Below are 25,388 nucleotides of genomic sequence, written 5' to 3' on the forward strand. Positions count from 1 at the left end.
ATATTTGCAAATCATATATCTAATAAGAGGTTAATATCCAGAAGATACAGAGAACTCCAGTAACTCAACAAAGAAAAAAAGTCTGATTAAAAAACAGGCACCAGGGCTTCCCTGGTGGTACAGTGGTTGAGAATCCTCCTCCCAATGCAGGGGACATGGGTTCTAGCCCTGGTCAGGGAACTAGATCCCACATGCATGCCACAACTAAGAGTTTGCATGCCACAGCTAAGGAGCCAGTGGGCTGCAACTGAAGGAGCCGGCGAGCCACAACTAAGGAGCCCTGCCTGCTGCAACTAAGACCCAGCGCAACCAAAATAAATAAAACAAAACAACAACAAAAGAAAAAACAGGCAAAGGACTTGAAGAGACATTTCTCCAAAGAAGATATGCAATGGCCCACATGAAAAGATGTTCAACATCACTAATCATTACAGAAATGCAAATTAAGACTCACGATGAAACAAAATGAAAAGACAGCCCACAGCATGGGAGAAAATATTTGCAAACGAAGTGACCAACAAGGGAATTAATCTCCAAAATATACAACAGCTCGGGCTTCCCTGGTGGCGCAGTGGTTGAGGGTCCGCCTGCCGATGCAGGGGACACGGGTTCGTGCCCCGGTCCGGGAGGATCCCACATGCCATGGAGCGGCTGTGCCCGTGGGCCATGGCCGCTGGGCCTGCGCGTCTGGAGCCTGTTGCTCCGCAGCAGGAGAGGCCACGGCAGTGAGAGGCCCGCGTACCGCAAAAAAACAAAACAACAACAACAAAATACAACAGCTCATGCAGCTCAATATCAAAAAAACAAACAACCCGATCAAAAAATGGGCAGAAGACCTAAATAGACACTCAAAAGGAGACATACACGTGGCCAAAAAGCACATGAAACGATCAACGTCGGTAATCACAGAAATGCAGATCAAAACTATTATGAGGTATCACCTCACACAGGTCAGAATGGCCATCATCAAAAAGTCTGCAAATAATAAATGCTGGAGAGGGTGTGGAGAAAAGGGAACCCCCCTTACACTGCTGGCAGGAATGTAAATTGGTAGAACCACTATGGAGAACAGTATGGAGGTTCCTTAAAAGCTAAAAATAGAACTACTATATGATCCAGCAATCCCACTCCTGGGCATATATCCAAAGAAAACCATAATTCGAAAAGATACATGCACCCCAGTGTTCACTGCAGCACTATTTACAATAGCCAAGACATGAAAGCAACCTAAATGTCCATCGACAGATGAATGGATAAAAAAGATGTAGTATGTATATACAGTGGAATATTACTCAGCCATAGAAAAGAACGAAATAATGCCATTTGCAGCAACATGGATGGACCAAGAGATGATCATACTAAGTGAAGTAAATCAGAAAGAGAAAGACATATATAATATCACTCATGTGGACTCTCATTTAAAAAAATGATACAAATGAACTTATTTACAAAACAGAAAAACACTCACAGATTTCAAAAACATTATGGTTACCAAAGGGGAAACGGGGGGGGGGGATAAATTAGGAGTTTGGGATTAACATACACACAATACTATATATAAAATAGATAACCAACAAGGACCTACTGTATAGCACAGGGAACTCCTCAATATTCTGTAATAACCAATATGGGTAAAGAATCTGAAAAAGAATGAATATATGAATATGTATAACTGAATCACTTTGCTGTACACCTGAAACTAACACAACATTGTAAATCAACTATACTCCAATAAAAAAATTTAAAAAAACCCACAGTGAAATACCACCCCACACCCTTTAGGATGGCCACTATAAAAAAAGAGAGAGAGAAGGGAGGAAGGGAGGAAATAAGTACCAGTGGGGATGTGGAGAAATTGGAACCCTTGTGCACTGTAGGTGGGAGTGTAAACTGGCTGTCACCAGCCTCTCTGGTCCCCAGAGTTGCTACATTACTGGCTTTCTCTTGGCGACACACTCCCGTCTCCGGTACCCTAGTGAACTCTTCTCACCACCCGTCTAAGCAAGCAGCTCCTGAGGCACTGCTGCTTCCTGTCCCACGTCGAGCCTCCAGAAGAACACAGTGGCCGAGCCGGGGCCCCGTGAGGGAAGGCCCGGTGGTGCAGTGGTGCGAGGAACAGGCTCCTTTATCCCCGCTCTGTCCCTAAAGGCCACTCCCCGTGACCCATGAAGACAACAGATGGGAGAGGGCAACGAGATTCTGGAAGATAGACAGAGAGATGAGTGCTGGCTGACTCAGCAGCCTCGAGACACCGGAAACCTAAATCCCTGCTGGGAAGCCCGCCAGCAGCACCCCGGACGCCAGGGAAGCTCCCACTGCTGCCCTGTAGTCGTGTGAGGGCGGGGTGAGGGGTGGAAAAGGAGGAGGGGGCCGTTTGAGCGGGAAGCAGAGACCCCGACCGTCCCTCTGCCCAGCAGGGCAAGGGTGGGTTACTGTCGGGAGAAGCTTAGCGGGAAGTCTGGTGTCGGGAGGACCAGGCCCAGCCAAGGGTGCAGGCGAGGGGCACCCTAAAGAAAGACGGGGAGGGAGAGGAGTCCACATTCCTGTGGATTCCATTATCCAGCCCTCACGCCAGGCCGGCCAGTCGACAGGCTCCCCCTCACACACAGCTTCCTGCATGGTGTCCCACTTTCCACGTGAAAGGCCAGCCAAGGATACTGAGGTGCTTGAAGAAAACCTCTTAAAGAAACATAAAACAAGGAGAAGAGAGGAATTTAGGAGAAGTAGAGGCAATACTGGGAAAGATAAACTTAAAACCCCTCCAAATTCATGATGAGGAGAGATGGGATTATGCTGAGAAAGAACTGGATGCTGACGAAATGAGGGAACAGGAAAAAGATCTTGGAAATAAATATGGTGGCAAAAATATTTTTCAAAATAATAGAAGTGCTGGAAGATAATAGACTACAAAAAGAAAAATGGGAGATTAATCCAGGATATGCAACATCTGAGTTCTGGAGACCCAGAAAGAGAACAGGAAGGAAGGAGAGGGAAGAAAATTCCTAGGACCCAAGATAATGAGTCTTCAGATGGAAGTTTCTGGCACAATGAATGAAAAAATCCCACATGGAGACTCCTTATTATAGAACCTCACAATCCAAGGGCGAAAAGAAGCCCCTAGGAGCCTCCAGAGAAGAACCTGAGTCCCGTACAAGTGGTTGTGGGTCCCAATGGCCCTGGATGTCTCAGCATGAACGGGAGCATCAGAAGACAAGGAAGAAACGACTTCAAAATTCTGGAAGAAAGCAGTGAGAAATCTCACCTAGTTACACTGTTAAGTGAGGTTGGGAAAGAACAAGCTTCAGTAAAATGAGGGAGTCAACCAAGAAGGGGCCGTGGGACGCAGGGACAGGGCTCTGGGAGAAGCGTGGGATGCACTGCAGACCAGGCTGGAGCAGGGAGGCCGCCGGGAGCCACAGCTCCCGGGAGGAATGGAAGCCGCGGGGGGTCAGGGCCGAAAGGGTTCCTCAGGTGCCTTCAGAAAACATGAGGCCGGAGGCTGTCAGAGGAACTGGAGCAAAGCGCAAAAAAGGAAAAAAGGCCGAAGTAATTTTCAATTCCAAAAAAAAACAAGAAGTCCAAGAAAGGAAATTAATCATAGTACACTATGTGCCTTATCTGAGAACAGTGTCTACATAGTCTTAATGCTGAACTGAATATGGATTTGACCAAAAATTGTGATGTGAGCCTATTGGAGGAATGTGGGGCGAGAGGCAGGCGCCAGGCTCTATAGCAGGAACGTCTGACGCAGCCTTACCGAGTGGGCGGGACCGGCCCCGGGTGTCAACTCCTGCACCACCACAGCAGTCCTCCAGGCAGGTGGCTGTCTGCCTCCTCTGACAGTCCAGGAAGCCGGGGCACAGAGAGGTTAAGTTGTTTGCCTAAAGTCACACAGCTAATAAGTGGCAGAGCCAGGATTTCAACCCAGGGAAGTTGGTTCTAAAGTCTGTGCTTTAAACCACTGTGCTCATCTGCTTTGGGTAGGAAGGCAGACAATTTAAAACATCGGGAAGCAGCGGTATAACCAACAACGTGGAGACAAATACCAAATGCAACAACAGTTCAGGGGCTTAAACAGGTCTCTTCAAGAGAGTGGGAATGGGTAGGGATTTTAGTTTCCTTGTGAAGTTATTTGACTTTATCTTACGGACACGTGTTGCTTTAAAATCTAATCAAAGGGCGGGGACACGAGAGCACCAGCGATCAGGAGTGACAAGCAATGTGATACCTCCAGTGTCAACTGGTCTGGCCCCGGCCCAGCTGTGTGGCCTCAGTCCTCACCAACCCGAGACTCGGCCTTGAGGGACTGGGCTGTTTCGCTGAGCTCTCAACTCTTCACGTTCTGGTAGCAAACAAGGCAAGCAGTGGTTTAGAGAACATGCGCCACGAAGAGAGCCAACCAGGGTGACGGAGAGCTGTGGTGGGTGCCGCTCAGGGAGGGTGTCACCTGGAAAGGGAGGCAAGGGCTCACGGCCACAGGCCCCAACAGGCTGAGCCCTGGAGAGTGTGCGGCCAGGCCCCTGGGGGCTGCACGGGGACAGGCCGGAGGGACCAGGCAGCGGGCCCACCAGGGTTTTGGGGGACGGTCCCGGCGAGGGTGGGAGCCGTGCATCCCACTTTGACCTGGAGTTGTTACTGCCAGAACATGCTGGAAGGCGGATGCAAGTGTGGGAGAGGGAAGGCGGGGCTGGCTGGGCTCCCGCCCGCCCTAGGCCCCCCGCTCCATCTCTCCATCCTCCCAGGCACGCCCTCCCGCAGCAGCAGTGGGCCTGCCGCCTCCTCGGCCCCTGCACCTCCGAGTCCAGGCTCTCCTCATTCACAGCTTGACTTGCATACCTGGGCAGCCGCCGCTTAAGCCTCACCACTCCGATCTGCCCTTCCTCTGCTGTCAGTCACTACAACGAGAGCTCCCATCCCGTCTCTGTCCTGCTGAAGGCTGGCGGCTGAGACCGAGGCGGCAGAGAGGAAGGGTCGGCCCGAGTGGGCAGCTGTGATGGCCTGTGGGCACCACCCATCCTCCCTGGACGCCCTGAGGAGGTGGGGCGAGGCCCAGACCCCCAGACCAGCCCGTGTTTGCTGGGAAGAAAGTCGAGTCCTGTGAGTTAAGTGTGACTTCTCCAAGGGCCACTTGGCCATGTGACTGGCGGCAGAGCCCGCTTGGCACACCGGGGCCATGTCCCTCGGTGTCTGAAGGGCTGGGGGCAAGCGGGGCAGCTAGATGCCAGGCTTGGAAGAGGGGCCCAGGCTTGGAAGAGGGGCCCATACATTTAACTTTTCGTTTCCATTTTTGTTTGAGTCACTTTTACACAAATCACTTTGGTCGGTTATGTAATAATCTGTGGCCCAGACCCAGGAAGGGGGGTAAATATTTACCTTCTCTCTCACTGGAGACATGGTCGGTCGCTGGGCTGAGTCACAGGGAGGCGGTGTCACCCTCTAGGACCTTGAAGAAGGAAGGAACACAGAAAGGTGCAGCTAACGTTTTGCTGCGTCTTGCCAGGGCCAGAATGTAAATTTACTGCTGAAACCGGAATTCTCTTTGGTAGCCGATGGCAGGTGATTATTCTTGTATATAAACATACACGTGTGTGTGTGTGTATATATATGTTTCTATTTGCTTATCGTTATTTTTACTTTTCTGTAATATTTACTGTTTAAAGTCCTCTTAAAGAGACTGAAAACTAACTGCTCTACAAAACCGCACTTCTGCAGGGCTTGCCGCCACGACGGGCTGCCTCATCTGACACGAGTCGCTCTTCCTGGAACCCTGCCTGGGAAGGGTGTCGTCTGGTCGGGAGTGGAGGCCCGGGGCGAGGCCACCCGTTTCCCCGCCGCGTGGGACCTGTGCGTCCGTCCTCGCTCGCTCGCAGCTCCCGGCTGCATGGCCCACGTGTTCGTGTACGGGACCCTGAAGACGGGCCAGCCCAACCACCGGGTCCTGCTGGAGAGCGCCCACGGTCGCGCGGCCTTCCGGGGCTGGGGTCGCACGGTCGAGCCGTACCCGCTGGTGATCGCGGGGCAGCGCAACATCCCGTGGCTGCTGAACCTGCCGGGCCAGGGGCGCCGAGTGGCTGGGGAGGTCTACGCCGTGGACGAGCAGATGCTGCGCTTTCTGGACGAGTTCGAAGGCTGCCCGGACATGTACCAGCGCACCCGGGTGACAGTCGCTGTTGAGGGGGCGGGCGGGACCCTACAGTGCTTCGTGTACAGCACGGCCACCTACCCGCCCGAGTGGGTCCACCTCCCGTACCACGACGATTACGACTCACAGGGGGAGCACGGGCTTCGCTATAGTCCGCGGGAAAGCAGATGAGAAGTGCGAGGGGAACGGCCGCCCGAGGACCGAGAGCCTGGTGGTTGGAAGATGGCCTCACTGGTCCGCACTCACTGAATGCAAAAGCCCGAGAACACCCTTTGAAACAAACATTTATAAATCTCTATGGGGGGTGGGGGGGTGGGGCAGCCGATTTCCCAAATAATTTTGACATGACTAATAACACGATTGTTTCCTGAAATCTGTCTTGCTGATGCTGCTTTATTGCTTGCTGCTTAAAGAGCATCATGGGCTTGAACGTACTGGATGAGAAAAACTCAGAATTTTAATTCCCCTAAATGACATTTTGAAAACTCATGTTATGCTTTTATTATGTTGGTGTTTTTTGTTTTTTCCTTTGCTTTGCTTTAGTTTGAAGATAACATTTAAAATGAATATAAAGACTTTGTGTGGCAGCTAGATTTTAACAGCCCTGCTCTATCAGTTCTGTCTGACCTGTAGCACTGAGAAATTTTTTTAAAGTTGATTTTAGACGTCTCAATGTAATAAAAGAACCTCAAGAAAAACACGCTGTATTTTAGAGTACTTCTGAATATATATAACATCATTCTTCATAATTTTCAGATCAGGCTTATTACAGAGATTATTAAAGATCATTTAAGGTTAAACTAGATGTTTTGGGAAATCAAATATAAAAGCATTGGTGCTATTGTTGGCCCTCTTTTTAAGTCTCCTTATTTGGTAGAAGGTTCTTTTCATTCTCATCTAGCAAAATAGCAAGCGCCCACTTGCTGGCAGAGCAGCTGAACAGCCCAGTTTCAGACGGAAGCTCACGGGAGCGCAGGGCAAGGCGCGGTCCCTGCCCCCACAAGTGAGCAGCGTTTGGGGGCGGGCCTTTTGGAGAAGAACCAACACATTAGTAATTTGTTTTTCAGGCCTGACAGAAAGCTTCGCTTCCAAATACAAACAGCACCTAAAATAATTTTAGCAAGGCACGAAGTACCAATTACTACCCACCTCCATCTGATAATCTGTCAGGGTTAGAGTCAAATCAGCGTAGGACTCTGCCTCTACGTCCTTACCAGCAAAGTACGAAATGTATTCTGCGAATTTCAGAGCCAGGTGAAAATGCAGCGGCTGGTTCCGAGTTAAAGCTCGTTCTCCACTGGGAGAGCTCACTCGCTCTTCAACTTAACGGTAGACTGTGATCTGTAACTGCATCTGCCACAAAAGCATGACCGTGATTTTTAGCCCTTTTTTCTTAATTGGAAACTTGCTTCACAAAAACACAGAAAGGCGAGTATGGGTGTCAGCTGATGAGTTGTGGCAGCCCCGCCCACCACCACTGGGCCAGGGGAGCCCCGAGTGGTACCCGCACCGGTGCCCTGGGACGGGGAAGGGGGTCGCCCCTGGGGACTGGGGGTCCACACTCACCGTTAGAGCCACACAGGAGGGATTTCCAGGACCATCATCTGCGCTGTCTGGGCTTCGGGAGGTTATGAACGACCAGAAGCAGGAGTTAGGTCCTCAAGCAGGATGAAGCAGGTAATCAGGTTACAAAGTGGCAAATGCTAACAACGAAACTGAGGGCCAAGAACTGGGATTTATATAAATTTTTAAAAAGGATCCTGATGAAACACTAGTATTTAAAGTCTACTGGCACAGCCCATAGCCTCTTATGTATATTGTCTTCATTCAAAAAAAGGGCAAACTAATATTTAGACAAATGTTCAGTTTTATTGATTTAATTTTGACACTAGGAAATCTCACAGCAGAAGTACAAATCCTTTTTTTTTGTTTTTTTTTGCGGTATGCGGGCCTCTCACTGTTGTGGCCTCTCCCGCTGCGGAGCACAGGCTCCGGACGCGCAGGCTCAGTGGCCATGGCTCACGGGCCCAGACGCTCCGCGGCATGTGGGACCTTCCCAGACTGGGGCACGAACCTGCGTCCCCTGCATCGGCAGGCAGACTCTCAACCACTGCGCTGCCAGGGAAGCCCAGAAGTACAAATCTTATGTACAAGTATTTATATATCAGTAAAAATTTCCATTGGTGATTTTTTGGCAGAATGTTGGTCTTGACTATATGTGGAATAAATATGACCATGTAAAATCTGCTACACAGGGGTGTTCCTGCAAAACGCTTGAATAAATTGAGTGTGAAATAACAATAATACGAATGGCTAATTAAATCGGGTGATGACTGAAAGGCTATAAATACTTCATTCCAGTTCCACTAGCAGATCTCCTTCTCCAACTGTGTCTCCAGCTTTACAATGCACCGATTTCACCTTGAATTAAAAAAAAAAGGGGGGAGGAGGGTAAGAATTATTAACTAGACCAGGAGGAAGCAATCTCGTCATCCATTTCTGGACATGAAGGGAGAGCCTGGCGGGCTTTGGAGCAGACAGAACATTCGGAGGTAGGGCGTCCATCATAGGGGACCTCGAGCACAGGGACGTCCTCGCTGCCGCCGTGGGCTGTGAGTCGCCACCTTCCCCTCCTTATCTTTGTCGGTCCTAAAAGCTGCTGGTCGCAGGGCATCTGTGCTGTCCTTTGCACAGGGTGCCCTCGGGGGTCTCAGCTGGCAGTGATTATGCTGGATGAGCCTCCACACCCGGGAGAGTTAATGGTGTACTTAGTGTTAAACAGACAAACCCATTCGCAATTATACAGGAGTCAAAACAGGTACTAATTAACAGGAGAAATTCCCTAGCCTGACCAGAAGCCTCCTTCTGAAGGGAAATTAAATTCCTCAGAGAACGAGCGCTGCTCTTGGCGGCGCGACGTGGGGCAGGCACTGGGCTCCCGTGACGCTGCCTCCGTGCCCTTTCACTCCACTGATTTCTCCCGATTTTAGTCAACTTTTGCTTTCCCAAATTTGTGTTCACTTTTAAAACTAGAGACAGTCATTTGACTTGGAAGTTCTTGCTGGGGCATGAAGATGAATGATGACGGGTTGGAAGTTAACTGGCCGTCTGGGCAAGTGGCAAACAGGAAAAGTGGAGAGACGTGGGGTTGGGTGCCCTGGCCTGTGTCCCCGCGTCTCTGCCATGAGCCAGCAGCAGCGAGAAGGGCCTTCTCCCCTCGAGTTCCAGCCCGGGGTCTCTCGGGACCAAGAGAAGCTGTGCAGTGACACTTGAAAGGCCTCGTTCCACAGGAGCTATTTGCACTGAAGTGGCCGCTTTTTATGATCTGAAGCCGCCGGTGTTTTTACAGGATGTATTTGTCATGATGCTGCGATTCCAGAGTGGAGGACCTGCTTCCACTGTGAACAGGCCCCCGGGAGGAGAACTGGCCTCTCAAAGCAAAAACTGCCAGCCCCAGGCTCAGGGGCCCGGTCCTCCCTGCCCTGTGGGGCAGGGCCAACGTGCAAGTTCACCCAGAGCCCATCACCACCCTGACAGCACCAGGGCCTCCCCAGGAGACCCAGGCCCCGAGGACATAGACCACGCAGACGGGGAGGGAACTAAGGCCATGTTCACTTTGGCGTCAGTGCCTCAGTCCAGCACACGGGCCGCTGGTGCATCTGACATATATTCTGGGCCCCCAAACGAGGCCAAGTGCTCGTCACAGAGGGGAAAGCTCATGACAGTAATGCAGCGTAAATGCTGACTAACCCCAAGGGACAAACAGAACAATTTTTACAAGAGCAGAAACCAACACTTGTTCATTTCTTAAAGGGTCATCAGGTATGAAAAGCAGGATTCCCCCGAAGCTGCAGAGCATGCCAATCTCCTCTCCCAAACCCCGAGGAGACTGGGTGCAGCCGTCTGATGCCCCTCCATCCTGGTCACACGCTGGGCCTCTGCCCTCCTGGCTGGGGCTGGACTGGGGCGTCCCCCTTGGCCTGTTCTCTGAACATCGGTTTCATTTCCTTTGGGGCAGGCAACTGGAGGCTGTGTCTCTCTGATGCAGACTTCACTGGCAGCTGACAGTACCTTCTGCCAGGACACCCACTGTCCCCAAGGCTCAATCGCGCCTTCCAGGCATGGCCACAGTGCAGGACACAGCCAACCTACACTGCTGTCCCCACCCCACCTGACCTGCCCTGTCTCTCCTTGCTCCACTGTGTGGTACTTTCAAACCAAACCATCCTTCAGAAAAGGATCCTTCTGCTACAAGTGGTGCCTTTCTAGTCGCAGGAAGAATAATGAAGTTATTGCTTAAAAAGACTTTTCTATTTTCTTCAATGAGAAAATTCATTTAAGAAGTTTTACTCTTAACAGATGTCAGTACTAATACATCTTTTTTTCCCTCCCTAAATCGTTAGGTCCCACGCGTGGATGTGGGTCTTTCAGCTTTTTTTTTTTTTTTTTTTTTTAATTTATTACCCAGGGATTCCCTGGTGGCGCAGTGGTTGAGAGTCCGCCTGCTGATGCAGGGGACATGGGTTCGTGCCCCGGTCCGGGAAGATCCCACATGCCGCGGAGCGGCTGGTCCCGTGAGCTATGGCCGCTGAGCCTGCGCGTCCGGAGCCTGTGCTCCGCAACGGGAGAGGCCACAGCAGTGAGAGGCCCGCGTACCGCAAAAAAAAAAAAAAAAAAAAAAATTTATTACCCATTTACTTATTTTTGGCTGTGCCGGTTCTTCGTTGTGGTATGCGGGATCTTTAGTTGCAGCATGCGGACTCTTAGTTGCGGCATGCAAGCAGGATCTAGTTCCCCAACCGGGGATCGAACCCAGGCCTCCTGCACTGGGAACACAGAGTCTTACCCACTGGACCACGAGGGAAGTCCCCCTTTCAGCTCATCTTGATCTAAAAGTGAATTGTTCTCTTTGTGGAGAAATTATCTTGAAAAGTTGCATTAACTTTTTTTTTTTTTTGCGGTACACGGCCCTCTCCCTGTTGTGGCCTCTCCCGTTGCGGAGCACAGGCTCCGGACGCGCAGGCTCAGCGGCCATGGCTCACGGGCCCAGCCGCTCCACGGCATGTGGGATCTTCCCGGACCGGGGCATGAACCCGTGTCCCCTGCATCGGCAGGCGACTTCTCAACCACTGCGCCACCAGGGAAGCCCCGAGTTGCATTAATTTTTGCAATCTCTAAAACCATTTCCTGCTGTGTCACCTAAGTCTCAGATAACTAACTGCCTCTAAGACAGATGTAAACATTAAAAATTAAAGACCCCTTAATTCGAAAGACATTAAGGTGAAGAACAGTTGTTCTTTGACTCCCTGGATGTCACACAGACTCTCCTAGAAGGCCTGCAGGTCACGTGAATGCAGAACACAGAGAGCCCCGATTGCAGCGCCCTCGTCCGCAAGAGGGAGAGGCTGGGAGAGACCCCGTCCGCTGTCCCCCTCAGGCCTCAACCGTCCAAGATTCCAAGGTGGAGGTTCTGCTTCCTGTCACAGCGGCCTGGGCTGGGGGGACCTCGGGGACATACCTTGCCAGTTTTCCCAGCTGTCATACTGTTCTGCATCTTCATGGCTTCAATCACACAAATTTCCTGACCTTCTGCTACCTGGAAAATGAACAAAAAGTGGACAGAAGTTTTAAGAGCATTTGAATTTTGCAAGAATGTTCAAGAGTGAGGCCATTAAGAGAATCTTTTTGTCAAATGCTCTGAAATATAATCCAAACAGCAGCAATAGCCTCTAATACTTCGTATTCCAAGTACATCTTCGGGGACCGCAGAGAAAGGCCATTCCTTCTATCATCAAGTCCTTGTTAGAAAAACATCCCTGATATTGGAGGCTCTGGATGCTGCTTGTGGGGCCTCTCCTGGGAATCTCTGAATCTGCCTCTGCCACAGAGCTGTGGCAGAAATGGAATGCCTTCCACTTACGTGAAATGTCCAGGATTAGCACGTCTCTACGGACAGAAAGATCTGTGGCTTCCAGGGGCGGAGGGGAAGGGGGAGTGCTTGCGGGTGGGTGCAGAGGTTCTGCGGGGGTGATGAAGTGCTCTAGGATTGACTGTGGCAATGGTTGCACAATTCTGTGAACAGACAAAAACCACTGAAGTGCACGCGTTAAAGGGGTGATTGTATTGTATTGTGAAGTTTTATCTCAGTAAAGCTGTTAGCAAAAAATGGAGTTTCTGTCCGTAGCCCTGGGGGGCCGGGAACAACATCCAAGCACCCGGGCCATGGGGACCGCTCTCCCAGCCTTTGCATGGCATGCCAAGGACTGACAACCGGGTGGCTCCCAGAAAGCGCCTTCAGGGAGTGATTTCTGGAGCTCCACCCATTCCTTGCAAGGAGGCCGGTAGCTCCCAGGGGCACTGGCTCAAGCTTCGTGCTCAGCTGTTTGCCTTCTTGGGTGAGGGAAGTCCAGGCACAGCTGGGTATAAATCCCCTGGGGTTAAACCTGGGACTCCCACCCAGGAGTCAGCTGTGACTAAAGGCCCTTGTATCTATTCTCCTTTCTCTGCCCTTGATGGGTAAGCACCAAGGAACTGGGCTTGCATTTTTCTCCCATCTTTGTGAAAAGGGCCTTGAAGTCTTTGAAATGGGCGAGCTGAATTTCCTGGGGCACCGGCTGTGTGGGGTGCTGGTAGGCATCCTGGCATGGGGCTCCTGGACCCTTGTGCTCATCCAGCGTTGCAGAAGTGCCTGGAGAATGTTCTTTCCTGAAATCCCCAGACGATCTCCAAGCCCCCCTCCCGGCCCCCCGTGGGGCACAAGCTGTCTCGCTGGCATCGGGACCGCCTGAGCCCTATGCGTTCCTCTCCTCTGCTGATCAGGTGGTGGGCTGCTTTTTCCTGGCACAGAAATATAGGAAGAGAGGGGATGCCAAAGCTTTGGTGCTGGCACGGAGGCGACACTGCGCTGGAGAGCTGGGCACACACGCCGTGCTCGCGGCCCTTTGTGACTCACCGTCACCTGGCACCTGCATTCCAGAGAGCGGAGAACTAACTTGCTAGGGTTGCTCTTCAACACGCAGAGGGAGAGCAGTGAGGGAGGCTCCAGGGCAACGCGGGTCCCAGTTGGGGTGTCAGAACAGCCAGCCCTCAAGGCGTCATTTCCGAGCCTTTTTCTCCCTTTTTCAAAGGCAGGCAGGCAGGGACCAGACAAGATGGGAGGAGGGCACGTCCCCAGAAGTAGCGCCTGCTGAGTAACTCCACACACAAAATGCTGGCGGGCCCGGGACACGGCTCTCAGGCAGAGGCTGAGGGTCCAGAGCTGGCCTCACGCAGCAGCATCCCCACTCAGAGACGGGGCATCCCGGCATCAGGGCCCGTGGCTTTCTGGGAAATGGATCTGATATTCAGCCACGGAAATTCCATCCAACAATCAGTGATCGGCTCTGGGAACTCCTTCCTCCCCGATGGACCAGTGCCTGCAGTGGGCGGCTGCGTGCATACGCCTCGCCCCCTCCCCCAGCCGCGCTTCCTGTGCTGGTGTCTGAGCGCCCAGGGCCCGTCTGACCAGGACCAGCCCCAGCCCCACGGGCTTCTCTCGGGCGGGCGTGAGCTTGCTCTCCTGCAGCTGCTCGGCCCACTGCTCAGCGCCGCTGGCCAGAATGCTCTGTGGGATTAAGTGAATTCGCAGTTAACGCGACTATGAAAAAGAAACAAATGAAGCTGGGAGATTTCCAGTGGTCACTAAGGGGGTGGAGACCAAACTGACAATGATGTCCATAAGAAACTCGCAGAAGGATGGCCGGGCCCCGGGCCACAGCCCCACTCCAGGCTCGAGCTGGCCAGGCTGGAGGTGAGTGAGAGCAGGGCCCGAGAGCCTGGGAGCAGTGGGAGATGGACGTGAAGTTTCTGGGGCTCCACTGTCGCTGTCCACTGACCGCCTTTCCTGGCAGCTCTGCGTGCTTGTGGCGAGGGTGATCTGCAAAGAGGTGACTTGCAGGCAACTGCGAGTGGTCGGTCCCCAATCATCCATCAGAAAAACAAAACCTCTGATTTAGCCGGAGACAATCCAGGAGACGTGGGCAAGTCTCCCAGGTAAAACACCCCCTTCTCTCAGATGGTGTCACTCTGGCAATGTGATTAAAAGGGCTTCAGAGAAGGTGCCTGCGGATTGGAAGTGCCAATCTGCTGCCAGACGGGCAGCGCCGGCTGCCCTGAATCTGGAACCATCCTCACGGCTCTGTCGTCCTTTTCTTTCCTGTTTCCTCTCCCTAGTTTCTTTCCCTGTTTCTGCTGGTCTCATATTATTTGGTGGAAATTTAAGTAATTCATTTTTCTCTTTCTCCGTTCACTCACAGCAATCTGCTTTGTGGTTTGTTTTTGCTCATTCGTTCCTAAAAGAGAAAGAACTCTTGGAAGTTGATCCTTGATGTTCCACCAAATAGTGAGACACATTTCCGTCAGCAGAAACATGTTATACGTGCACGCACGCAAACACATATACACACGTGAACTTGACCTAAATTCAAGCTATTTCATCCCTCAAAAACCCAAGTCAGGGAAGCAAATACAGTACAAACTGTACGTCAAAGAACACAGACGGGGCTGTAACTGGGGGCTGCTCCACCAACCTGCTGGGCCGCAGTTCCAACAATAACCCAGACAAAATGACACAGGCCTCTCACCTCAACAATCTGGAAGCCTCCTTGTCCAGAGGTGCCTGCACCCTCCCCTGCCCTCCCCGAGCTCCGGAAGGCACTGGAAACACCGCCTGGATTCCCCCGTGTGCTCAGAAAGTGGGGACATTAACTGGGTGAGCAGAGAGGGCGCCTCCACGGCCAAGTCTCCCTCGGACAGCACGCACGCGGGATGCAGCCACTGCAGGGTTTGTGGGCGCACACTTCCCCAACACTCTGGTGAATCACTGCATAACGACTTAATGATTGTGACAGGATGTCTCCAACATCGGGCTTACAGAATGGTCACAAGCCTCCCAAGTCTCTTTGATAAACCTACTCAGCCTGATGTACTTCTCCGCTCCCTGTCTAATTGGTGTAAAGTTTGGAGGTCTGAATCCTGTATCTTTCATCCGGCTTATTGCGTCCTCTCCTTTGACATGGGGTCAAGGTTCACATTCACATCTGATTATCAGAGCGCACTCATTAAGCGGGAGCCTGCCTTGCCCCAAAATGAGTAAGCTGGGGAGAAACCTCAGCCCATTTACTCAGCAGATTTTAGCATGCTTGGGAGGCCTGAATGTCACCCGGCACAGCTCTGTGCTGCAGAGTTTCAGACATCTCCAGCTGATGATTAATTGTGAGTGATGGGAAATAAAATCCAGTAAAGCCAGCTGCTTGCCACGGTCGGCAAAATGGCTCTGATGGATACAGGCTGCCAATTTTCCAGTTTTACTGGCAAGTCTTCCAAGTGTAATTAAGGGAAGTTATAAATGATATGGAAATCTATCAAGTTCCATTTATTTTCAGAGGACTCTTTCCCCAGAGACTTTTATCTTCAAGCTTATAGTCTGCTTTGTTGTGCTAATGATTTAAACCGCTTCTTATTTCTGATTAAAGCCCCCAATATCCTCTACCAAGTTTGCTTTACTCCTTCCCCAGAGATTAAAAGACACAGAACCTTCTCCAGCACATGTCCCTCTGGGACAACATGCTAAGGCTGGGACACATTTGGCAACTTGTATAGTTCAAACTGCAAATGCATGAAGAAAGCACCAAGAAGGTGCACGAAGAGAAAGAGAAGAGAGGGGGGAGAAAGATCTCCACCAAACATAAAAGGAAGCCCCCAAAGTACAGACTTGAAAGCTGTGCTCAGGACCAGATATTCATCAGAAGGTAGTGTAGCTCACTAATGTTATTTGATTTGGAATAAAAGCATGAAAATGATGGCAAAGGCCTAAAATTGGAGATGTAAAGGATGACTGCACAGTATTCCATTTCTCAATTTCATCCTTCAGAGCCACAAAATGGGGGTGATACAGTGACGGGATGAGATTTACAGTAACAGCTGTGGTCTTCCCACACAAGGGAGGCCCTTCTAATGGGCTAAGGTCTGTTTTGAACAGACGGGGAGGAACAAAACAAGGTTCCCTATTAAGAGTGTGCAGTCATATTTCTGATAAAGAAAATGATTATGGGAGTCAGATTTCCTCCAAGACAGTCCCTAACCCTCTTTTGTCGTCCACAACCAGGGCTGTTTTAAAGGTATTATCCTTTAGATATAGGAAAGAGGCCATAAACGGCGTGGAGGTTTTTCCCCTGTAAGCCTACTCTCTAGCAACTGTAAAGGATGCATAGGAAACTGTGCCAGTGGCATATGGCTTTCTACTGTGCTAAACATTCATACAAAAGACAGGTTCATCAGTCATTGGAGTATCTGGATAAAAAATTAGCTCCTGATGGATGGTATTTTGAGCTTACCTGCTGCTAGTACATTACCAGAGAAACACAGGTTTTGAAACCCACATGACATTAGAAACTGCAGACCATGAAATACGACACGTGCAGGAGCACATAATGTACGCCAGATTATACAAAATAATAAATAAGCTATTTAAACCCTCTGCCTAAAATTGGGCCCACTGCAAGGAACCCTGGGTCACTTCTACACAGGCCAATTAATGCACAGCATCTGCTGTATAGAAGCCGGGCATGAAGCACTTCCGAATGATTTCAGCAATTAAAAGAGAACTGTTTCCTGCCTGTTCAGACAGCAACTGTTTCAATGCAAGAGTGAGCACCAAATCACTGTGTGCAGCTGAAAAATTAAGTCCCCTTTTTTGGGGAAGAGGGGTGGGTGGGAGGAAGAATTTTTATGGAAAAAGGAGCCTCCTTTTGTTGTCCTATATTCTGTGTTTTCTGCCAGATTAGACAGAAGGCTTGGAGGGCGCAGCGGCCCGCCGCAGTCTCCCCTTCTGCTGCACCCGCCACCCGAAAGCAGGGATCAATATCAACCCTGCTGCCGACTCCACAAAAGTGAAAATCCTTCAATTACGTTTTTTAAGGCTGTGCTACTTAGAATACAGGTGCCTGAATGCAATGCATTTTAAGGCCCTTAGATCTGAAGAAAGACGCAGTTAACAGCCACAAGGAAAAGGCATCTCAGATTTGGTTAAAAGGCACTGCGAGGGGCTTCCCTGGTGGCACAGTGGTTGAGAGTCCGCCTGCCGATGCAGGGGACACGGGTTCGTGCCCCGGTCCGGGAAGATCCCACATGCCGCGGAGCGGCTGGGCCCGTGAGCCATGGCCGCTGAGCCTGCACGTCCGGAGCCTGTGCTCTGCAACGGGAGAGGCCACAACAGTGAGAGGCCCGCGTACAGCAAAAAAAAAAAAAAAAAAAAAACAGGCACTGTGAAGATCTGAGTATAATAACTTCCTCTTTCTGAGCCGGTAAGATAGGCTGGTTAATATCCCCTGATATTTCCTGAAGAAGAAACATACGTTCCCATCCCAAGATCTTCGCGTAAAGAGGGTGGGAGAAGAGACCCCAGGGAACAGGGCAGTATGTAAGCAGTGTTGGAAGGAACCATCATTGAATTACAAAGAAAAGAGAGGGCAGGTGACAGAAACGCTGCCAAGCCCCTTATCTGCGGTGTAAGGCCTCCCTGAACGGGTCTGATCACCAGCGACTCACTTGGGAGGGTGCTGCTGGGGCTTCCTCCCTGGATGTGCCTGGGCGTCAGAGCAGGAGCCCAGAGGCTGGGGACAGAACACAGAGAGGCGGCCAGTATACAACGAGCCCAGTTTTCCCGAAAATTCCTTAAAATGAAGAAAATTACTACTCCCTACCACCCTCTAAGTTAGCTCAAAACTGGAGCCAGAACCTCTAAGGTACAAAGAGAACCAGTTCAAGTTGATGTCATTTATAGTACTTTTAACAAATCAGTCTGGATCCTCCACCTCTGTGAAGTAGGCTGCTTTAAAGGACTCAGTGAAATAATGATTTTTTTTTAATTTGTTAATTTTTTTTTTTTTTTTAGCGAAAAGGTGAGAGGAGATATTTTGAATCTTGTTAAGGTTGGGGACTATCATCTTCAACAGTGTTTAAAACAAAGATAACATACCCTCTAATTCCAAGTAGATCCTCCCTTGAAAAACAAAATCAAATGCCAAACTTGTAGAAGACTTGTCTACAATATTTACTGATTGATCTACAAAAATATTTTATCTTATATTGATAATTATCATTAAGTTAAACTGTAAAAATTCCCAAACTGTTACCACCAACAAAAATTAATCATAACATTCAAAAATAAATGTCATCTGGAAAAGATAAAAAGGCCAAATTCAGGATAGCCATTACCTCTGAAGAGAGCAGGACAGGATTTCTCCTGGGGAGAGGCCACGGGGCAAGTTCACCGTATAAGCAATGTTTTATTGTGAAATAAAATCTGAAGCAAATATGGTAAACGTGAGCAGAGAGCATATGAGTACTTGTATTATTCTCTACAACTTTCTGTATGTTTGTAATTTTCATAACTTAAAGTTTAAAAATGTTACATAATGAATGCATGAAGCTATATACCTGCTTTCGAATACAATCTGAGGTATATAGGTGAAAAACTGGCAACTTGTCAAGTAAACCATTTGAATAACCACTGCTATAAAATATGGAAATTTAATCACTGCAATTACTTCACGAGTGTAAATCAAGGCATCCAGAAACTGGAAAATCTATCAAACAGCCGAGCCAGGACCTCTGCCAGGGAAAGATGCAGCTACCGATACTGGGCCGCGTGAAGCCCACGGGTCACTGCCAGACAAGCACGTCAGGAAGCCCCCACCCGGCCCTTCCCATGGGGAAGACGTAAGGCCAAGGGAGGCTTCAAATCCTGCTTCTTCCAGAAATGAAAAGGAAGGTCTCATGCCAAGTTTATTCTCAATTTCCCCTACATCAGCTGTAAGCTCAGTTACAGATGGTTTAGGGACAAAGGGCAGGTGTGAATATCGTTCTCTGAAACAGGGCACCTGTGTCTCCAAAGCGGTGGTGTCCCCCTGCCTGGAGGCCTCTCCCCAAAGGAGCACATGCACGGAGGAATATCAATCAGGGCGCAATCTGGGTGGTTCTCCCAGAAATCATTACACAGTTTCTGTTCTCCTTGGTGCACTTTTATAGTATATACCACTTTTGCCTAAGACATTGTTCATGAGAACAGCAATCTCAAACAGCTAATTAATTACCCTTCTGCTGCTAAAGGTCAATTCCGTCATCAAGCGGATCTTCCTCATCTTAGCCCCGCACAAATACTCCAAATTCTGTCTTACTAATATCAAACAGACTAAGAGGTAAGGAAAAGCAGCAACAGGTACTTAATATCCATCTGTTATTTTACCTGGTCCTACAAACTAATAACTCACAATATAATAATTAAGAAAGAAGGAAATGTAAGCGGGTATTCAGCCTGCTTCTGGTTCATGTCTCACTTAATCTGTGATGTTATTAAATAAGATGAATATTTCTGATGCAAAGCTGAGATGACTGCAGAATCTAAACGTAACTAGAAACCATCTTAATTAAAAGCAATATTAAAATATCCCCACGGGTTGCCTCATTTTTATTTTTTGTTTTGTTTCTGATATCAAAGTCAAAACGAAAATTGTGCCACAAACTCGGCAGCTGTAAGTCTAATGCTGGGGAAAAAATGTATTCAGCATTATTCCGAAAGAATATATATTTTTAATATTTTTGTTCAAGGAATCATAAAGATAGAAGTTTAAAAACTTAATACAAGTTATTTTTTAAATGCTAACTTTGATTATAGAAGTGCCCCTGGTTTATATTATTAAATGTACAGAAAAATAGGTATTTTTCAAACTGAAATGAAAATCAGTTATTGTAAACATATTTTCAGAAGGCAGACAAAAAAGGCACGTAGGAAAGGCATATAAAAGCCATTCTTGGCAACTGTTTCCTCAATTACATGTGTGATTCTAGATGTTCTCAATCCACTCCAACGTCATTTCTTTCTGGTTTGCGTGCTTGTATGCATTTTACTGCTTATGAACTGGCATGCCCTCCCGACACCCTCAAAAAGGTTATTATACAATCATTTCAGAAATGATTTTCCTACCATATTTAATGTTAAATAGCAGGCAACGGACACTGAAAAAGTACTAGCGACGTTTGCTGGGTGAACTTGAAACAAGCACTTAGAGTAAAACCCAGCTTCTGAGCTGAGAGGGAGGGGGACCTCTCCCCACAAAGCTCTCTGAGCACACTGACCGCTTCCAAATGGCCACCTCGGATGATTTCGTCCTGAGCTGCTTAAGCTCTGTTAACGCCGTTTACTTCGCAGAGCAGATCTGTCCTTTATTGTCTATGACACTTTTGTGGAGCAGGTTATTGCCAGGCTCACCATTGTAAGATTTGTCAAGCTTTACTTATGCTAAATATAAAAATTACAGACAACTGGGATTTAAGCTATAAAAAATAACATTACAAAGAAAAATAGAATACTTGTAAGCCCTTAGCTGTGTTTTTGGTCCTTGTTTTCCTTGAAAATACACAGAGATGACTGATTCCGTTATCTTCCTACTGATAAGAGTGGAACCTGGCTCAGCTAGTGTTATTGCTAAGGACAAGACAACACGCCCTACAGTGTTAAAATAATCTTCAACCGCAAAACTTAAAAGCTACAAGTGTTATTTTCTTATAAAGGCCTCAAGTATGTGCCGTGCCTTAGGTCCAAGGAAATTTTCGACTGTTTTAATTACACAAGGCAGATTTAACTCTAGAAGTTGTTATAAGAGCCGACGATCAAACATCCCACCCCCTGCTTTTGGTTTAGCTATTAGCAGTTTGGGACACTTTTCACAAATAATAACTCAAGGGAAAATACTGTCTTATCAAAACACAATGGTACAGAATATGGAAGGAAGTTCTGCCAGGACCAAAAGTGGCACTGGAAGCTAGAGAGAGGAATGAAAGCAGGCCTTCCGTGACCAGCCCAGGCACATGCGTGTGCAGAGCATTTATTTACAAGTAAGGGGACCCGGAGACCAGGAGGCGGTTCAGCAACCCACCCCCCAACCCCCCACGGTGTGCTCTGACTTTAGAGAAATACATAAAATAGAGGCCCCAGTTCCTTCTCAAACCAAACCAGTCTTGAATACCCACGTTTAATTATCAGTGGTGGTTTCCAGTATCTGAGCTCCCCCCACGAACCGAGACTAACACCACACTGCTCCATTCCACCAAAAGCCCTGCCTTTCCCACGTTAACTTCTTAAGCAGGAAATGGAAAGTACGAAAGCTAAGCCCTTCTGGTATCTGGACCAGCTGCTGGCAACAAGGAGGCTGCAGGCCCCCTGCTCTCTGGGGAGGGGAGCTGACAGCCTGAACTGCCCCCCCAGCAGGGTCCCAGCAGGGGCTGCCACCCTCTCCTCCTCCCTCCTCTCAGGTTCTGTCTGACTCAGGTGTTAGAAAAGTGAGGATTTCAGTGAAATGTGTATTTTTCTTTTTCCAAGCACAAATGTGATTTTATAATTAAAGCCACACAGTTAGGCCTGACAAGCTCAGGATGGCTGCACACAGCCTCTGTGGCTTCCAGAATAAGCTTAAGGAGGAAAATGGAAACAACAACAAGAACCCCTCCCGCTGTTTACCAACCTACACTTCTAGTCACCAGGAGACTGTCCTGACTGCTCTGGTAATGTAGTGAGTGTAGACACTCTTAACGTCAAGGCCAAGGGGCTGTCTTCTCAGGGCCGTAATCCTTCAGAACCAACAGATACAAGACAAACCCCTCCCCGACACTCAACACAGAATCTTCATTAAGCATCGCCTCTCCCAAATCCTTAACACTAGCGTGTTAATGAGTGTTTTCTTCCAGCAATGTCAATGCTTTCAAAGTAAGCCTAACAATTCACAGTTCCTGAACCTCTTTTATGCTCTTCTAGAAAAGCTGGTAGTTGTTCCATCTCTATATCATCAGGTAAAGCAACTGTTGAGTCAGTTTTCCAACTTTACATATCAGTTTCAGGGCTAATCATTTAAACAGCTGAAACTGATCATTTTTTCTTAATGTTCATCTACTGTAAGTACTTTTCTAGAAGCTAATGCCAACCAACTACATGAGTTTTCCTCAACGTTATTTTACTTACGTTAATAAAGAAATACAGAGGCAGTTTTAATGTAATCTTTACAGGAAAATATATAAACTCCTGTGACATAATTGAAATACAAAATGGAATCACCGTATCATCCATTAAAGACCGTCATGTTTGGATGTTATCTTCCGGCACATAAACAAAAATGTGGGGACTTAAGCGCTCCCTAGAAACCTTCTGGTTGCATCTTTGTCTTCTATTTACTTTTGCTGCTGATCAATAGATTTCTATCTATGTGCTGCTACAGTGAATGTATCCTTTTGTCCATAGCATGCTACCTTGAGACTGAACATGTGAGGAAATATTAACATAGCTTTGATTTGTGCGTTGATGTCACAAGGTCAAGATGAAAAAATTCAAACTGTGATCCTAAATTTTATTTCGGAAGTGCTCTGGTACTATACAGATTACGGAATTAACTTTCCTTAGTACCCTTCCTATTTATTCCAGAATATGTGCAAAAAATTCCCCCATCGGGGGATCATTTCTTGGCATGACTTCTCTAAGGATGCTTAAACCACAGAGAGCTAAAGAGTAAACAGAAATTTTAAATGAAACGCTTCCTGAAACACTAAATTTGCCAAAAAAACAATGAATCTGGCCTTATTTCTGTTCCAGTCCCCGGTCATTTGGGAGGAGAGGCACTCAGAGATATTGTTACTAACCTAATTCAGATGTGAAACTGTTGGACAAAGAATGCACAAAAGCTCCTCTGCTGTTTTGTGGGGTCGTATGACCCAAGAACGAGATCCTGCTTCAGCCTGCAACAGCCCCGAGACACACACACAGACACACACAGAAGTACGGTCCTTACCAGGTCCCCAGGCTTGACAGAGACGGCCACCACCATGCCAGGCATTGGGGAGCGCAGAATACTGCTTGTGTCCTCAGCCGCTTTTTCCAGCATAAATTTGTTCAATTCTGCGGCAAGTTTGGTTAGGATATGCACCTTGTACTTAAAGGGAAAAGAAAGTGAGATTAAATGATGAACTTTTCCTCAAATGTAGCATTCATTCAAAATCAGTTTTTAGCTTTTAAATTACACCATCTCTCAAGTCAAGTGGTTTTTCATAATTGTACACAAAAGCAAAATATATTAGTTTGTTCCTGCCATATGTTGTGAGCCGGTTGTTTAAGAAATTTCTTGGAAGTAGAACTACTCTGGTAATTAATTAATGATAAATAGTAATCACCCTGTATCTTTTTAAAAAAAACACCTCAAAACGTTATAAAGAAAACAGTGAGAATTTCTTTGTATTCCCTTCACCACTTACAAACTTATCCCAATCGACACAAATTCCACAGCTGGGCCAGCCCACGGGAGAAAGGGGTGCTGCCATAAGACACCAGTAGGTGGCAGCAGACAGCCGTGTCAAACTGCCTGCTCCCCCCAAGACAGTGGCTGGACTTATGTATCAGTAAGTTAAGACAAAGGGTTTTTGGTGTTCATTTTGGGCAAAATAATATTTAAAAACACACACTTTTTCCAGGGGCATAAAATGTTATGTTCACGATCGAAAAAGTTAGCTTTTCTTTTTAGGCACAACACTACGTGCTCTTTCCAATGTAACAAGATGGTTATAGTTGATAGAGATGAAATATAATGTGAATATCCTCTGCACTAAGAGGCAATAATTCTAGATTTTAAAACCACTGACAGAAACACGATCTGCAGGGCTTCCCTGGTGGCACAGTGGTTAAGAATCCGCCTACCAACGCAGGGGACACGGGTTCGAGCCCTGGTCTGGGAAGATCCCACATGCCGCGGAGCAACTAGGCCCATGCGCCACAACTACTGAGCCTGCGCTCTAGAGCCCGCGAGCCACAACTACTGAGCCCACGCACCACAACTACTGAAGCCCGCACGACTAGAGCCCCTGCTCCGCAACAAAGAGAAGCCACCGCAATGGGAAGCCCCCGCTCGCCGCGACTAGAGAAAGCCCACACACAGCAAAGACCCAATGCAGGCAAAAATAAATTAATTTAAAAAATACAAATAAATTAAAGAAAAAAAAAAAAAGATCTGCACAGCCCAGTACTTTAATGGCACATTTTGTAGGTGGCTCTCAAATAATGAGGGGTACGTTAAAGGCAGTTCAGTCAAACAGAACATTTCTAATAAAGGGAATTTCTGCCTGGCGGGAAAAATCCTAGATCTCTGTGAATAAACACATGAGCCACAGTTTGCTCTGTTCAAACAGAAATAAAATAACATGGCTGGAGGAAGTGTTACTTGGTGAAGTTGGAACCACCACCTGAAGATTTTCAAATTTCTACCAAAGTGCATTTCCCTGGGGGAAGACAGATGCAGTATCCAGGCAGCTCCATTTTGTTCGGAAAAAGCTGCTGTAACTCAAAGCCTCCTGTGGGCATCGTGATGGCAGGGAGGCACAAGCAAAATGGAATCACCCTTAACTCTGTCCAGGGGCGATGAAATCTCTTAAGTGTGCTCTCTACGGGGCCTGGTTTCAAAAGGCGTGGCGGGAGGGTCCACAGAAGAGCTTCGATGGCCTCAGTTCCAAGCAGGTTTGCGACACTGTGACAGGTTGAATAATAACATCTTTTGCATGTTTCTTTACTCCTGAGTGTGTTTTGCAATCAAGACGTACAAGTAAGTGTCTGCCAGTTTCGGAAGGATATGATCCTTAAGTGAAATTACAGTGCAAATAAAAGCTTTTTGCTCCTATTAAGATTCATCTGAGTCATAAGTGGTGAGGGAAAAAAGCAAGGAGAGTGCATTCTGCTGTCAGTCTAATAAACATTCTAGGCAGAGGGGCTATTTATCAACGACGAATTGTACCTCAGAGTCCTTCATTAAATCTATGGGAGGGGGGCTACAGGGAGAGGGGAGAATATAATCGTACCAAATTGCACAGTTTCAGTATCTGTGCTCTGTCTGCCTTGGAGAAGAAAATCCAACATCACTAGAAGCATCGAGGTCAACAAAAAAAAGTTACTTTCCTGGCTGGCACCACCCTGTGCAGCTCCTCCTCGTGACTGCTCAGCATTGGGCCCAGTTGGCTGGTTTTCCCCGGAGCGTACAGATCTTTTTTCTTCTTGTTTTTCGCACAATTTGACTTCAAAATGTGAACTCAGGGAAAGTATCTTTCTACACTGAGGACAATATGACTTATCACATTTCACCACCGTGGATATATACCCTTAAAAACTAATTTTAGCTATATC

The 25,388-nt window shown here is 48.1% G+C and overlaps 2 protein-coding genes across 4 annotated transcripts in view; one reads left to right on the forward strand and one right to left on the reverse strand.

Annotated features, from left to right (window-relative positions):
• Positions 1-6,842, forward strand: part of GGACT (gamma-glutamylamine cyclotransferase) — a 46,535-nt gene extending 39,693 nt beyond the window's left edge. For 2 of the 3 annotated variants that reach the window (XM_067713377.1, XM_067713378.1), the window contains exon 3: positions 5,713-6,842. In XM_067713377.1, the coding sequence (XP_067569478.1) occupies positions 5,882-6,313 (432 nt within the window). In that variant the 5' untranslated portion in view covers positions 5,713-5,881 and the 3' untranslated portion in view covers positions 6,314-6,842. Of the gene's footprint in view, positions 1-5,440; positions 5,557-5,712 lie in introns of all 3 variants that reach the window. The other variant, XM_067713379.1, reaches the window with a different exon arrangement.
• A 1,149-nt stretch (positions 6,843-7,991) lies between these two features.
• Positions 7,992-25,388, reverse strand: part of PCCA (propionyl-CoA carboxylase subunit alpha) — a 355,122-nt gene continuing 337,725 nt past the window's right edge. The window contains exons 22-24 of the mRNA XM_067713375.1: positions 23,017-23,157; positions 11,661-11,738; positions 7,992-8,563 (exon numbers count right to left, since the gene is read on the reverse strand). Of these exons, the coding sequence (XP_067569476.1) occupies positions 8,495-8,563; positions 11,661-11,738; positions 23,017-23,157 (288 nt within the window). The 3' untranslated portion in view covers positions 7,992-8,494. The remainder of the gene's footprint in view (positions 8,564-11,660; positions 11,739-23,016; positions 23,158-25,388) is intronic.

The sequence above is a fragment of the Pseudorca crassidens genome, chromosome 18, assembly GCF_039906515.1.
Source record: "Pseudorca crassidens isolate mPseCra1 chromosome 18, mPseCra1.hap1, whole genome shotgun sequence".
NCBI classification, from domain to species: Eukaryota; Metazoa; Chordata; class Mammalia; order Artiodactyla; family Delphinidae; genus Pseudorca; species Pseudorca crassidens.